This window comes from Pan troglodytes, chromosome 9, assembly GCF_028858775.2.
Source record: "Pan troglodytes isolate AG18354 chromosome 9, NHGRI_mPanTro3-v2.0_pri, whole genome shotgun sequence".
In the NCBI taxonomy this organism is placed as follows: Eukaryota; Metazoa; Chordata; class Mammalia; order Primates; family Hominidae; genus Pan; species Pan troglodytes.
Genome location: NC_072407.2, coordinates 65979367 through 65995011, shown reverse-complemented (window position 1 = coordinate 65995011; position 15645 = coordinate 65979367). Strand labels below are relative to the sequence as shown.

At 47.8% G+C, this 15645-nt stretch overlaps 1 protein-coding gene across 8 annotated transcripts in view; it reads left to right on the top strand.

Moving 5' to 3' along the window:
• Nucleotides 1–6846: 6846 nt before the first annotated feature.
• ATL3 (atlastin GTPase 3) overlaps nt 6847–15645 on the top strand; it is a 46664-nt gene continuing 37865 nt past the window's right edge. For 2 of the 8 annotated variants that reach the window (XM_016919817.3, XM_016919816.3), the window contains exon 1: nt 6847–7184. In XM_016919817.3, the coding sequence (XP_016775306.1) occupies nt 7106–7184 (79 nt within the window). In that variant the 5' untranslated portion in view covers nt 6847–7105. 8 annotated transcript variants of the gene reach the window in all.

Sequence of the window (15645 nt, the reverse complement as noted above, 5' to 3'; positions counted from 1 at the left end):
ATTGCACTCCAGCCTGGGCAACAAGAGTGAGACTCTGTCTCAAAAAAAAAAAAAAAAAACAGGGAAAGTGCCTGTAATCCCAGCACTTTGGGAGGGCAAGGTAGGCGGATCACCTGAGGTCAAAAGTTTGAGACTAGTCTGGCCAACATGGAGAAACCCCATCTCTACTGAAAATACAAAATTACCCAGGCATGGTGGTGTGTACCTGTAATCCCAGCTACTCGGGAGGCTGAGGCACGAGAATCACCTGAGCCTGGGAGGCAGAGGTTGCAGTGAGCCAAGATCATGCCACTGCACTCCAGCCTTGGCAACACAGTGAGACTCCACCTCAAACAAAAACAAAAACAAAAACAAAAAAAACGAGGGGAAGGAATTACCATGAAGTTGTAGTGGCGTAGGGAGGCTTTTTTTTTTTTTCTGTCACCCAGGCTGGAGTGCAGTGGTGCGATCTCGGCTCACTGCAACCTCTGCCTCCCAGGTTTAAGTGATTCTCCTGCCTCAGCCTCCCGAGTAGCTGGGACTACAGGTGCGTGCCACCGTGCCTGGCTAATTTTTTGTATTTTTAGTAGAGACGGGGTTTCACTGTGTTAGCCAGGATGGTCTCAATGTCCTGACCTCGTGATCTGCCTGCCTCGGCCTCCCAAAGTGCTGGGATTACAGGCGTGAGCCACTGCGCCCAGCCAGGAGGTTTTGTGAAGATGCTCAAAGTTAGATAGGTGTTTGGAATTGTAAGGAAGTCATTAAAAGCAGAAAAGGATGGTAGGAAGCAAATACAGGGGTTGCTTTTGTGAATGTATACAAAAAAAGTACTCTTCTGGGCAGATGAATCACAAAAAAGAACCTCTTTCTCCCAGCCCCACCCATGATACAGTTCCATGCTGATTTGGCTAGCAGAACCTCACCTAGATTTGATCCCCTCTTGCCCCTTGTCTCCACAAGCTGCCTTGGTGTAACACTCAGACTGTACAGCCATATGTGGTGGCTGAAGGCTCAGACGTGAGCGTGTATAAGGTGTCTTGGGTGTTGGTTAGAGCAAATTGGCTGGAGCTGAAGGCTTGAATTAGGACAGGAGGGAAGATATGGGGATAACATCTAAAATGAGGAAGATATGTTGGGGCCAGTTTGTGGAGAAGCAGTAGTATTGAACTAAAGAACTGAGGCTTTGTCTTAAGAATAATGGGGATTGAGTGGAAGTTTTTGGTGGGAAATGGCTCAGGTGGGATTTTTTTTTTTCCTTTTTTTGGTCCAAGATGGGACTTTTTTTTTTTTTTTTTTTTTTTGAGATGGAGTCTCACTCTGTCACCCAGGCTGGAGTGCAGTGGCACGATCTCAGCTGACTGCACCCTCCACCTCCTGGGTTCAAGTGATTCTTCTGCCTCAGCCTCCCGAGTAGCTGGGACTACAGGCCCATGCCACCATGCCTGGCTAATTTTTATATTTTTAGTAGAGACGAGGTTTCACCATGTTGGCTAGGCTGGTCTTGTACTCCTGACCTCGTGATCTGCCTGCCTCAGCCTCCCGAAGTCCTGGGATTACAGGCGTGAGCCACCGCGCCCGGCCCAAGATGGAATTTTTAAAGTGCTCCCTGGCCGTCACGGTGGCTCACCTCTGTAATCCCTACATTTTGAGAGGCCAAGGCAGGAGAATGGCTTGAGCCCAAGAGTTCAAGACCAGCCTGGACAATATAGCGAGACCTCATCTTGAAAAATAAAATAACTCCAGGCGCGGTGGCTCACGCCTGTAATCCCAGCACTTTGGGAGGCCGAGGTGGGCGGATCACGAGATCAGGAGATCGAGACCATCCTGGCTAACACAGTGAAACCCTGTCTCTACTAAAAATACAAAAAATTAGCCGGGCTTACTGGCAGGTACCTGTAGTCCCAGCTACTCGGGAGGCTGAGGCAGCAGAATGGTGTGAACCCGGGAGGTGGAGCCTGCAGTGAGCCGAGATCGCGCCACTGCACTCCAGCCTGGGCAACAGAGCGAGACTCCATCTCAAAAAAAAAAAAAGAAAGAAAAATAAAGAGCACACTGGCGTATGGTCATTTCTCTGAAGTTCCCTTGAACACCTGAGGCACTGTGCTAGGTCTCTTACTCTTTGGCCCTGTCTTTATAGGACTGGTATTTTTGTGTGCATGTGTGAGTACGTAGTAAGGACTGGTATTTTTTTTTTTTTGAGATGGAGTTTTGCTCTTGTTGTCCAGGCTAGAGTGCAATGGCGCGATCTTGGCTCACTGCAACCTCTGCCTCCCGGATTCAAGCGATTCTCCTGCCTCAGCCTCCGGAGTAGCTGGGACTACAGGCATGTGCCACCACACCCGGCTAATTTTGTATTTTTAGTAGAGACAGGGTTTCTCCATGTTGGTCAGGCTGGTCTCGAACTCCTGACCTCAGGTGATCCACCCGCCTTGGCCTCCCAAAGTGCTGAGATTACAGGCATGAGCCACCACTCCTGGCCAGGACTGGTATTTTATACAGATAATTTCTTTATTTTCGAGACGGAGTTTTGCTCTTGTCGCTCACATTGGAGGGCAATGGCATGATCTCAGCTCACTGCAACCTCCGCCTCCTTAGTGCAAGCGATTCTCCTGCATCAGCCTCCCCACTGGCTAGGATTACAGGTGCACGCTACCAAGCCCAGCTAATTTTTATATTTTTACTAGAGATGGAGTTTCACCATGTTGGCCAGGCTGTTCTTGAACTCCTGACCTCTGGTGATTGGCCCACCTCAGCCTCCCAAAGTGCTGGGATTACAGGCGTGAGCCACTGCACTCGGCCTATACAGATAATTTTCCAGTTTAACTTCTAAGCCATCTAATTACCCTATATTTTCTTGACTTTTAGAAAAAATTATATATTTTATTTTATTTTTAAATTTTTAAAAATTATATATTTTAAATTAAGACATTTGAAGGGCGGGCACAGTGGCTCACACCTGTAATCCCAGCACTTTGGGATGCCGAGGTAGCCAGACTGCCTGAGGTCAGGAGTTGGAGACCAGCCTGCCTAACATCGTGAAACCCTGTCTTTACTAAAAATACAAAAAAATTAGCCGAGCCTGGTGGCACATGCCTGTTGTCCCAGCTACTCAGAAGGCTGAGGCAGGAGACTCGCTTCAATCCGGGAGGCAAAAGTTGCAGTGAGCCAAGATTGCGCCACTGCACTCCAGCCTGGGCGACAGAGTGAAACTCTATCTCAAAAAAAAAATTTAATATGTAGTCACAGATCATTCATATATACGTACACAAATATTCAGGAATATATATATTGTAAAGTTTTATCACTAACTCCCTCCACTCCTCTACACACATATAGGTAGCTACTATTAGGATTTTCTCTTCTTTTTTTTTTTGAAATGGAGTCTTGCTGTGTCGCCCAGGCTGGAGTGCAATGGTGCGATCTCAGCTCACTGCAAGCTCTGCCTCCTGGGTTCACGCCATTCTCCTGCCTCAGCCTCCCAAGTAGCTGGGACTACAGGTGCCCGCCACCACGCCCAGCTAATTTTTTGTATTTTTAGTAGAGACGGGGTTTCACTGTGTTAGCCAGGATGGTCTCGATCTCCTGACCTCGTGATCTGCCTGCCTCGGCCTCCCAAAATGCTGGGATTACAGGCGTGAGCCACCGAGCCCGGCCACTATTAGGATATTCCTGTGGCAAACATAAGCAAAGGTGAATATAGCAAATCTGTATCCTCATCCCCACTGCCTTTTTTTTTTTTTTTTAATGGAGTCGCTCTGTCACCCAGGCTGGAATGCAGTGATGGCATGATCTTGGCTCACTGCAACCTCTGCCTCCTGGGTTCAAGCCATACTCCTGCCTCGGCCTCCCAAGTTGCTGGGATTACAAGCATACACCACCATGCCTGGCTAATTTTTGTATTTTTAGTAGAGACAGTGTTTCACTGTGTTGGCCAGGGTGGTCTTGAACTTGTGACCTTAAGTGATCCATATGCTTCAGACTCCCAAAGTGCTGGGATTACAGGCATGAGCCACTGTGTGCTGTCCCCCGCCCCCCACTTTCTTTCTTTCTTTCTTTTTTTGGAGGTAGAGTTTGCTCTGTTGCTCAGGCTGTAATGCAGTGCTACAATTATGGCTCACTGCATCCTCTACCTCCTAGGCTCAAGCAATCCTCCCACCTCAGCCTCCCAAGTAGCTGGGACCACAGGCACCCCACCATACCTGGCTAATTTATTTGTTTATTTTTGGTAGACATGGGATCTCCCTATGTTGCCCAGACCGTTTTGTTTGTTTGTTTGTTTGTGACAGAATTTTGCTCTTATTGCCCAGGCTGGATGCAATGGCGGGATCTCAGCTCGCTGCAACCACTGCCTCCCGGGTTCAAGAGATTCTCCTGCCTCAGCCTCTGGAGTAGCTGGGATTACAGGTGCCTGCCACCACTCTTGGCTACTTTTTTGTATTTTTAGTACAGACGGGATTTCACCATGTTGGCCAGGCTGGTCTCCAACTCCTGACCTCAGGTGATCCACCTGCCTCGGCCTCCCAAAGTGTTGGGATTACAGGTGTGAGCCACCGCTCCCAGCCCCCAGACTGGTCTTGAACTCCTGGGCTCAAGAGATCCTCCCAGTTAGACCGCTGTGCTGTTGGCTGAAATACCAATAATGAAGTAGCTGACAAGGTCTTAAGCTTTCAGTATGTTACCATGTTGAGGACCTAATATTCAACTTTATAAGACCCTATCAAGTGGGGTTGGCTATTTTCTTTTTACAAATGAAGATGCCAAATCATTACCCCATTTTACACACATGCAAAATAAGGTATGGAAATTTAAATGATGCCCAGGGATGTAGTATTCCAACTTGTCCCTTCCAAGTTGCTTAAATACTGATCCTGCACATAGAGGGCAGAAAGCTGAACTGTGTCCCAGTACAGTCACAGTGAATGATATTTCCTCGGCTGTCTATCCCACAGGACTGCGAGTCTCTGGAGGATAGGAATGTGTCTTATGCAGCATTATGGCCTATCACGGTACCTGGCATATAACAAATGCCCTATTTTTGGAAAGCTTTGGAACCTGAGTCATGGTGGATGCCATTGCAGAAAACAATTTTGCTATTTTTGTGTTTCGTAAACCACTTGAGTATCTTGAATATTTATGACTTTATTTTGCTTTTCCAGAATGAATATGCTGATTACCAATTTTGATCACTAACCACGCAGTCATCATTTCCAAACACACAGCTCACTTAGCCTAGAACAACCGTGTGGGTCTTTAAATCATTTTGCAGATGATGAAATGGGTTCAGAGAGGTTAAGTAACTCACCCAAGTTTGCATAGCTAGTGAACATCAGAGCCAAAACTCAGAGCCAGGTAAGTCTGACCCCAAAGCCAGTAGTCTGTCCACTCAAATATGTCTACATGTCACCTACTTCTGGAAAACCTCAAGGAAAGCTCAACCTCTGATCATAGCACATGACTCAATTCAGAGTGAGATAGCTGAAGGCAGGCTGTAACCAGTATCGTCAATATTTGGCACTTTCAATGTCCAGTGTTTTGATGACCCTGGATATTTGAGAAGGAAATAACACAAAACATGTTTCTCATTTACAGGGGTTGCTTTCTAAGTTGTGACTAATCCTTAAGTCCACCTATAATTTGTACTGTTTTGTTCCAAATGCCAAAAGCTTCTACAAGGGCTACAATGCTGATGTGCTAACATTGACCTTGATACCTTGATGATGTAATATTGAGACATATATCAGTATTTGCTGTTCACTTCCTGAGAAGTTGGATTTCAGTGAATCTCTGGGGAGCCCTTAAAATAAACTAGGGTATTTTGTTCAATAGTAAAAGTTAGGTATTTAATATTAAAGGAACCAGAAAGTGAGTGAGCAGTGTTAGATGTAACATATATCTTCTTCATCCATTAATTCAATAGATATTTGAGTCTCTATTATCTGCCAGCAGTATTTAGGGACTGGGGATATACAAGTAAACAAAACAGACAAAAATTCCTGTTTGGAACTTACATTCAGTGGGAAGAGACAAACACAATGAAAGGTAAAACATAAGTCAGATAGTAGCAGGAAGTCTTTTTTTTTTTTTTTTTTTTTGAGATGGAGTCTTGCTCTTTCTCCCAGGCTGGAGTGCAGTGGTGCCATCTCCACTCAATGCAACCTCTCCTGCCTCAGCCTCCCGAGTAGCTGGGATTACAGGCGCCTGCCACCACGCCTGGTTAATTTTTTGTATTTTTAGAAGAGATGGGGTTTCACCATGTTAGCCTGGCTGGTCTCGAACTCCCGACCTCAGGTGATCCAACCACCTCGGCCTCCCAAAGTGCTGGGATTACAGGCGTGAGCCACCGCGCCTGGCCAAGTAGTATGAAGTCTTTTGGAGAAAAGTAATGCAGGGAAAAGGAGCAGAGAATGCTGGGATGTGCGTGCAAGTTTTTTTTTTTTTTTTTTTTTGATGGAGTTTTGCTCCTGTTGCCTAGGCTGGTGTGCAATGGTGCGATCTCGGCTCACTGCAACCTCCGCCTCCTGGGTTCAAGCGATTCTCCTGTTCAGCCTCTGGACTAGCTGGGATTACAAGCGTGCGCCACTACGCCTGGCTAATTTCGTATTTTCAGTAGAGACGGGGTTTCTCCATGTTGGTCAGGCTGGTCTCGAACGCCCACGACCTCAGGTGATTCACCCGCCTCGGCCTCCCAAAGTGCTGGGATTACAGGCGTGAGGCACGGCGCCCGGCCTGGACTTCTTACATTAGCTATCAGAGCGGTGATGGTGCGCATCAGCCATGGCCAGGGACAGGAATATAGGCAGATGACAATAAAGGTGGTAATGAAGTCACGGCCACCTGCCCTTATGAAGTCAAAATCATTAAAGACCCAGTGACGTTCATGCCATCCAGGGTTGAGGCCTCTCTTCTGCCCATCTGTGGTCCCAAGCCTAGTTAAACACCAAAGCTGTCTCTCACACTGGGGGTTCCAGGATAAAGCCTCGGCCTGGGGCCTGGTCTGCACGTTAGGCGCCGGCCGCGGCTCGCAGGAGGACCCGAGCCAGCCCGCCCCTTCCCGCACAGCCTGCTGGGAGTTGTAGTTCAGTCGTCGGAGAACCACGCCAAGCCCCGCCCCAGATGAGTGCGCAGTATGAGGACCGCTGGCTGGGACCCAGTGAGCGCGGGACTACAATTCCCAAAGGACGTAGCACCCAGCGCCCCGCCAACAGGTACCCGGCGGCTCGCCTCGCGCACACGCGGCGCGCACACGCGGCGGGCGGTGGCGGGATTCTGCCGCGTGCGCTTTCCCGCCCCGCCTCGCCTAGCCTCGCCTAGCCTCGTCCTGCGCTCGCCACGCCTCGGGCTGTCCGTTGGGCCACGCAGACCGCGCTGCGCTCGCTCCGTCGCGGCTCCGCGTGCCCCACCTTCTGGCTAGTTTTTTCTAGAGCCCAGGCTCCGCCCGTTTCCCGCTTCCAGGGCCCGGTTCGTTCCCGCCCCCACCCGTCCCTCTCCTCTGCACCCCTACTGCTTCTGCTTTGAAGGCGGAGGCTCCATGTTGTCCCCTCAGCGAGTGGCAGCAGCTGCCTCAAGAGGAGCAGGTGAGGCGCCGATTTTCCCCGGATCGCCCCGCGGCCACCCCCGCCGCCCTCCCTGCTGTAGTTCTGAAAAGAACCCCCGCCCGCGCCGCCGCCCTTCCTCGTCCCGGGGCTGGGACCGTGCGTCCCTCGCCGGGGTCACTCGGTTTCCGAATTTGTGGCGGGGGGCCCCTCTTCGGGCCCAGCTGGTCCAGCGAGGGCGGCACCTTCCTTAGTTTTCGGCCGGGGGCGGCCGCCGTCAGGGCTCGGGCCCTGGCGCCGCCGGGGGCTCCTCCAGCTCCTCCCCTGGGCTGTAGCTGCCCCTGGGCGGCCCAAGGGCCGGTGGTCCCCGTGGGCGGCGTCCGGAGCTTCGGCCCCGCCGAGCCCCGCCCTGGGCAGAGCCGGGCGCTCCAGGGCGCTGCCCCTCCGTGCCCGGGCACTCAGCGCCCTCTCGGGTCGGAAAATCGGGGCCCGGATGGAGCGGGAAGGTGAATGCTGGTTTATTTGGCCTTTCTGGAAGTGCTGGAAGGCTGCGAAGTGTCTTGGAAGCTTTATTTTTATCCTAACGACCTTGAGGCACTGACCACAAGTATTAGGAAAGTTGGTTTTCAACCCATACTTAACGCCGTAAAGAATTGGTCTAAATTGGTTTTTCGTAAGTTAGTGCTTTTGGCACAGTTCGTTGTTCTTTTGCTTTCCCGAAGACATGAAACATAGTGAAAGTATTAAGTAAAAACCAAATAAGGAGTCACCGTGTATTCACGGATCTGATTTAGTCTGTCATTTTACTTGGCTTTATTCTAGTGTAATGTGTGTGCTGTTGAAATGACCGTTTCACTTGCGAAATCGAAGGGCAAAAAGGAAAAGAACAGTGAAGAATTTTTAAATGAGTCTCAGTTCTCAAATTCAAATACGAAGCAATGGAACGTTTTGTCAGTCTTGGAATAACGGACCAAAAATGTACGATTTCACATATTGGCTTACTTTTGGAGATTTAAGAAGCATAACCTACGGAGTACTAATCCCTGTCAAGAATTTAGCATTGCAACATAGGTACTGAAATTCAAATTAGTGCTTTTTTTTTCCATTCCCACAGAGATTAGCTTGTACTCCAGAAATTCCTGTTGCCGCTCTAACACCTGTAAACACTTGGCTGAGAAGGATCTCAGTATTGCAGTAGTCCAGCACATTGTTTTATTATTATTTTTTGAGACGGAGTTTTGCTCTGGTCACCCAGGCTGGAGTGCAATGGCGCGATCTCGGCTGATTGCAACCTCCGCTTCCTGGGTTCAAGCAATTCTCCTGCCTCATCCTCCCGGGTAGCTGGGATTACAGGCGCTCTCCACCATGCGCGGCTATTTTTTTTTGAGACGGAGTTTCGTTTTTGCTACCTAAACTGGAGTACAGTGGCGCAGTCTCAGCTCACTGCACCCTCCGCCTCCTGGGTTCAAGCGATTCTCCTGCGTCAGCCTCCCGAGTAGCTGGGATTATAGACATCCGCCACCAGGCCCAGCTAATTTTTTGTATTTTTAGTAGAAACGGGGTTTCACCACGTTGGCCAGGCTGGTCTCGAACTCCTGACCTCAGGTGAACCACCCTCCTCGGCCTCCCAAGTACTGGGATTACAGGCGTGAGCCATCGTGCCCGGCCCATTATTTTATTAGCTACAGTTTACTACCTCATTGTAGTAGAATTCATGAAATAGAAGTAACGGGATAGATGTGGTGTTGTGTACTAGCTTAATTTTCTCTTTCTTTTCTTTTTTTTTCTTCTGGTGAGAAGGAGTCTTGCTCTCTCGCCCAGGGTGGAGTGCAATGGCGCGATCTCTGCTCACTGCAACCTCCGCCTCCCAGGTTCAAGCGATTCTCCTGCCACAGCCTCCCAGGTAGCTGGGATTACAGGCGCCCACCACCGCGCCCGGGTAATTTTTGTATTTTTAGTAGAGACGGGGTTTCACCATGTTTGCCAGGCTGATCTTGAACTCCTGACCTCAGGTGATCCGCCCAGCTCGGCCTCCCAAAGTGCTGGGATTGCAGGTGTGAGCCACCGCGCCTGGCCCAGTTGCGTGGTATTTCGATTGTCAGAACACCTTAGATATATTTCACAGCTGAAGTATGTTAACAGATTAGAAGACAGGCTTTCCTGGTATAGTAGGCGCTAATTAGGAAATCCTTACTTGGCCGGGAGCTGTGGTTTACTCCTGTAATCCCAGCATTTTGGGAGGCTGAGGCAGGTGGATCACTTAAGGTCAGGAGTTCAAGACTAGCCTGGCCAACATGGTGAGACGCCCCCCCCCCCCAAAAAAAAATTAAAAAAAAGTTAGCCAACGTGGTGTTGCAGGCCTGTAGTTCTGGCTACTCAGGAGGCTGAGGTGAGAGGATGGAGTGAGCCCAGGAAGTTGGCTGCAGTGAGCCTTTTTTTTTTTTTTTCTTTTCTTTTTTCTGCAGTGAGCCTTGTTCTTGCCACTGCACTCCAGCCTAGGCAACAGAGTGAGACCTTGTCTCAAAAAAAAAAAAAAAAAAAGGAACACAGCTAATTAAAACCTTTGGTGGCATTCTTATTCTTAGGAAAGAGATACAAAAGTGTTACTGAGGTCATTCCATTAAAAAGGTTTTTTTCCTCCACTTGTGATATAGCCTGGCATCATTTTCAGATTCAGCCCTCTCCTTGGATTTTCTGAATCTTCAGTACCATTTAGTCATAGATAATTTTTGTAAACCTATGAAGCATTACACAATCCTTAGTCAACAACAAAAAATATGGTTTTGTTCAGCCTTCTGTGCTATGGCAAAAAGATTTTCTACAACAGACAAATATAAAATTTGCCCAGTATTCTGGTTAATTAGATTTAAATAGTATTTTCACCGAAACAGCCTTAAGCGTATTGCAGTGTATCTACTGGCACAATCACTGCCTTAAGACAAAACGGTATATAAAAGCACCCACCCCTCCACCACCAGAAGGAACCACACCCAGCAGTTCTAGAGTTGGCTAAGGTCTTAGTATACTTACTCTTGCCTGTGATGATGTTTTCTCTGGCTTTGTCAGTTAGAAACCTTAAAGACTGCCAGCAAGAACAAGGCATGAAAATGGTATGCCTCTGTTTTGGGTGTGTTGCTCTTGCCCTTTGGAGAATATGATATTTTATAAGGAGACTGGAAAACTCAGGTCATAACTTTACCCTGAGTCATACATGAATCTACTCAGCAAAGTGTTTCTGTGACTGGTTACTTTGTTTTCAGAACTCTTTGAATGGTAAGGATGAGCACCAAGGCTGACTCTACTCAGTGGTTCTTAACCTATGGTAATATTGCCTCTTCCTGCCCCTGGAGCATTTAGCAATGACTGGAGACATTTTTTGGGTGTTAGAACCTGTTGTGGGGAGTGTTACTGGTATCTAGTGGGTAGAGGCCAGGGATGCTGCTCAATAGCCTGTAGTGCGTAGGATAGCCCCCCACAACAGTTGTGCAGCCCCAATGTCAATATGTCAGTAGTGCTGAGGTTGAGAAACCCTAGTCTACACTGTCTTTTTTTTTTTTTTTTTTTGATACAGAGTCTCGCTCTGTCACCCAGGCTGGAGTGCAATGGCGCGATCTCAGCTCACTGCAGCCTCCATCTCCCAAGTTCAAGTGATTCTCCTGCTTCAGCCTCCCGAGTAGCTGGGACTGCAGTCATGCACCACCACGCCTGGCCAATTTTTTTGAATTTTTAGTAGAGTCAGGGTTCCACCATATGGGTCAGGCTGGTCTCAAACTCTTGGCCTCCCAAAGTGGTGGGATTACAGGCGTGAGCCATTGCACCCGGCCCACTTCTCAGGAATCCTAAACTCTTGGGAGGCTGAGGTGGGAGAATCACTTGAACCTGGGAGGTGGAGGTTGCAGTGAGCAGGAATGACGCCACTGCTCACCAGCCTGGGCGACAGAGCAAGAATGTGTCTCAAAAAAAAAAAAAAATGCTTTCTAATTATACAAAGATTTTCAGCATTTTCTACATACTTGAATTGATGAGTGATAGAATATTATCATGAGCTATTTACAGCAATGAAGTAGTCCCCATTATCTGAGGGGCATATATTGTAAGGCCCCCAGTGGATGCCTGAAACTGCTGATAGCACTGAGCCCTGTATACACTACGTTGATCAGTGAGAAGGCTACTAAATAACTAATGGGCATGGTAGTGTATAAAGTGTGGATACTCTGGAAAAAGGAATGATTCATGTCCCAGGCAGGATAGCACAAGATTTCATCATGTTACTAAGAACTGCATTGCAATCTTAAGACTTACGAATTGTTTATTTATGGAATTTTAAACATAGGTTGTAAATTCACATAAATACATATGAATGACAGATGTAACAGTGGTCCAGCTGTAGCTTTGTGTCTGTGCAAAAATATCACGTTATCCATATTCATGTAAGTAATGTAATACAGCATTAACTGTTGTTGCAGTATGCAGAATTAGACCTTGGAAAATAATTGCTTCTCTAAAGGGACAAGGCATGTAAAGTTGCCACTTACAGATATTTTTAGTACCCTCCCCGGAGACTAGATCTCCAGAGTTTAAGATTCCTGACAAGTGGACCGGGCACGGTGGCTCATGCCTGTAATCCCAGCACTTTGAGAGTCTGAGGTGGATAGATCACTTGATCGCACGGTGTGCGATCCACCCCCTTTGGCCTCCCAAAGTGCTGGGATTACATGCATGAGCCACCGCACCCAGTTAGCACTTGACCCATTTTAGTGATGAAACTGAAAACTAGACATGCCAAGGATCACACAGGTTGTTAGTGGTAGGGCTGGAACAGGAACTTGTGTTTTGAGTCCTAAATTCGTATATTTCCACAGGTTACTTCTGAGAGTAAGCAGGTGAATCTGTCCCTTAGGCAGTGTACATTTAGACTAAATGCAAGTTAGAGATCTGTGAAGTTGTATCATCCAAATAGAGGGTAGGCCGGGCGTGGTGGCTCACGCCTGTAATCCCAGTACTTTGGGAGGCTGAGGCGGGTGGATCACCTGAGGTCAGGAGTTCGAGACCAGCCTGGCCAAGGTGGTGAAACGCCACCTCTACTAAAAATACAAAAATTAGGCATGGTGGTGGGTACCTGTAATCCCAGCTACTCAGGAGGCTGAGGCAGGAGAATTGCTTGAACCCAGGAGGCAGAGGTTGCAGTGAGATGATACTGGGAGGCTGAGGTGGGAGGATTGCCTGAGCCCGGTAGGTCGAGGCTGCAGTGAACCATGATTGCACCACCGCACCTCTAGCCTGTGCAACAGAGTGAGACCCAGTCTTAAAAAAGGTGTAATACATAAGCAGCTCCATTTAACTTGCATTATTGGTGGTGTGTACAGCTCAAAATAATTCTTCCCTTACATAAGCCCAAACCCAAGGATCACTGTCAGTGAACAACATTTTTTTTTTTTTTTTTTTTGAGACAGGGTCTTGCTCTGTTGTCCTGATTGTAGTGCAGTGGTTGACTTACTGCAACCTCTGCCTCCCAGGTTCAAGTGATACCAAGTAGCTGGGATTACAGGCGCGTTACCACCAAGCCTGGTTAATTTTCATATTTTTAGTAGAGATGGGGTTTCGCTGTGTTGCCCAGGCTGGTCTCGAACTCCTGATCTCAGGTGATCTGCCTGCCTCAACCTCCCAAAAGTGCTAGGATTATAGGCGAGACCTCCCATGCCTGGCCAACAAGATCTTTTTTAATCTGGTGGGTGTTGATAATCATGCTTATATTACTGGTGTGAAGAGAAATGCAGAATCACCCCAGCTCTTCCAACTAAACAGAGCCTGGTTCCCTTCCTTTGTTCTTGGGTACCGTGCTACAGAGAGAGGAAGAGATGAGTAAGGACTTTTCCCCCATAGCTGTCCTCAGTAGTCTTCAGCTTCTCTTGAAGTGTAGTTCACTGTACACAACTGTATACATTCTTCTTTTTTTTTTTTTTTTGAGATGGAGTCTCACTCTGTCACCCAGGCTGGAGTGCAATGGCTTAATCTCAGCTCACCGCAACCTCCGCCTCCCGGGGTTCAAGCGATTCTCCTGCCTCAGCCTCCCGAGTAGCTGGGATTACAGGCATGTGCCACCACGCCCAGCTAATTTTGTATTTTTAGTAGAGACAGAGTTTCTCCATGTTGGTCAGGATGGTCTTGAACTCCCGACTTCAGGTGATCCGCCCACCTTGGCCTTCCAGTGTTGGGATTGACAGGCATGAGCCCCCATGCCCAGTCTCAACTGTATACATTCTTATCATTGGATTACCCCATCTTGTAACCACGTAACTTTATCTTCCATGTCTACTGCTCTGACAATGCCACTTGCATCCTTTGGGTTGTAGCCTTCAACTACATTATGGTACATGTCATTCATTCATTTTACAATAGTTTATTGGCCGGGTGCGGTGGCTCACGCCTGTAATCCCAGCACTTTGGGAGGCTGAGGCAGGTGGATCACAGGGTTAGGAGTTCGAGACCAGCCTGGCCAATATGGTGAAACCTTGTATCTACTAAAAATACAAAAATTAGCCAGACATGGAGGTGCATGCCTGTGGTCCCAGCTGCTCGGGAGGCTGAGGCAGAGGAGTCGCTTGAACCCGGGAGGCGGAGGTTGCACTGAGCCAAGATCGTGCCACTGCACTCCAGCCTGGGCAACAGAGCGAGACTCCGTCTCAAAAAAAAAAAAACAAAAAAAAACAATAGCTTATTGTATGTGCTGTGTGTCATTACATTGATATTGCTTATTACATTCACATTGCTCAGTACGCTTTTTTTTTTTTTTTTTTTAAAGACAGAGTTTCGCTCTGTTGCCCAGGCTAGAGTGCAGTGGCGCAATGTTGGCTCACAGCAACCTCTGCCTCCCGGGTTCAAGCGATTCTCCTGCTTCAGTCTCCCGAGTAGCTGGGATTACAGGTGCCTACCACCACGCCCAGCTAATTTTTTATATTTTTGGTAGAGATGGGGTTTCACCATGTTGGCCAGGGTGGTCTCGAACTCCTGACCTCAAGTGACCTGCCTGCCTTGGCCTCCCAAGGTGCTGGGATTACAGGCATGGGCCACCATGGCTGGCCTCGCTCAGTAAACTTTTAATAGTGAAATAGATAAAACAAAAAGATCTGGTATGATGAACTTAATTGTAAAGTCCTGGAAGACTGTTGTGTTGGCTGCTAGGCTTGGCTGTATTTGATGGAGCCTCCAAATAAGTGATTTAAGCAAGGTAGACATTTATTTTTCTTTCACACAGAAGTGATCCAATATGGCAGTTCTGCTATATGAAATCTGACCTCTCTTGTTTCTCCAGCATTCCTGGGGTGTTGCCCTCATATGCCTGGCCCAAGATGATTCACTCCCACTTTTACATCTAGCCAGCAAGCAGGGGGAAAATGCCTGATCTGGAAGTTGTGTCCAGATCAGGATATGACCACCTGGTCATATCCTAGCTATAAATTTGGGTTGGAAATGTGTTTCTTCTGGGCAGTTGTATGTCCAGCTAAAAATCTATTATATAGCAGGAGGGAGAAATTAATATTGGGGGAACAACCAGACATCTCTGCCACAATCGAGACTTTGTTTTGTATTTCTTTGAGTGCTACACAGTACTTAACACTGTGGCTTATCCCTGAAGTCTGAATAAATTCTTCTCATTAGTTCTTTGTATGAAAGACTGAAGGTCTTTGGATCTTGGATTTACCTGCCGCTGGGGCAATAAGAACCCTAAGAGATTATTCACAGAAGTGTTTCCTTTTTAATCCAGGCAATAACAGGAAAGAAAAGTATTAGTATACATTGATTACAATGATAGCATGACATTTAACCTATATTTATAACTTGTTTTCCAATAGTCTGCAAAAACTTAAAAAGTAGGAAGAAGCCAGCCACAGTGGCTATCATCCACATTCACAGTGGCCTATCATCCCAGCATTCTGGGAGGCTGAGGTGAGAGGATCACTAGAGCCCAGGAGTTTGAGACTAATGTGGGCCACATAATGAGACCCCTATCTCTACAAAAAAATTAAAAAATTAGCCAGGCATGGTGGCACACACCTGTACTGCCAGCTACTCTGGTGGCTGAGGTGGGAGGATTGCTTGAACCCAGGAGTTTGAGGCTGCGGTAAGCTAGGAT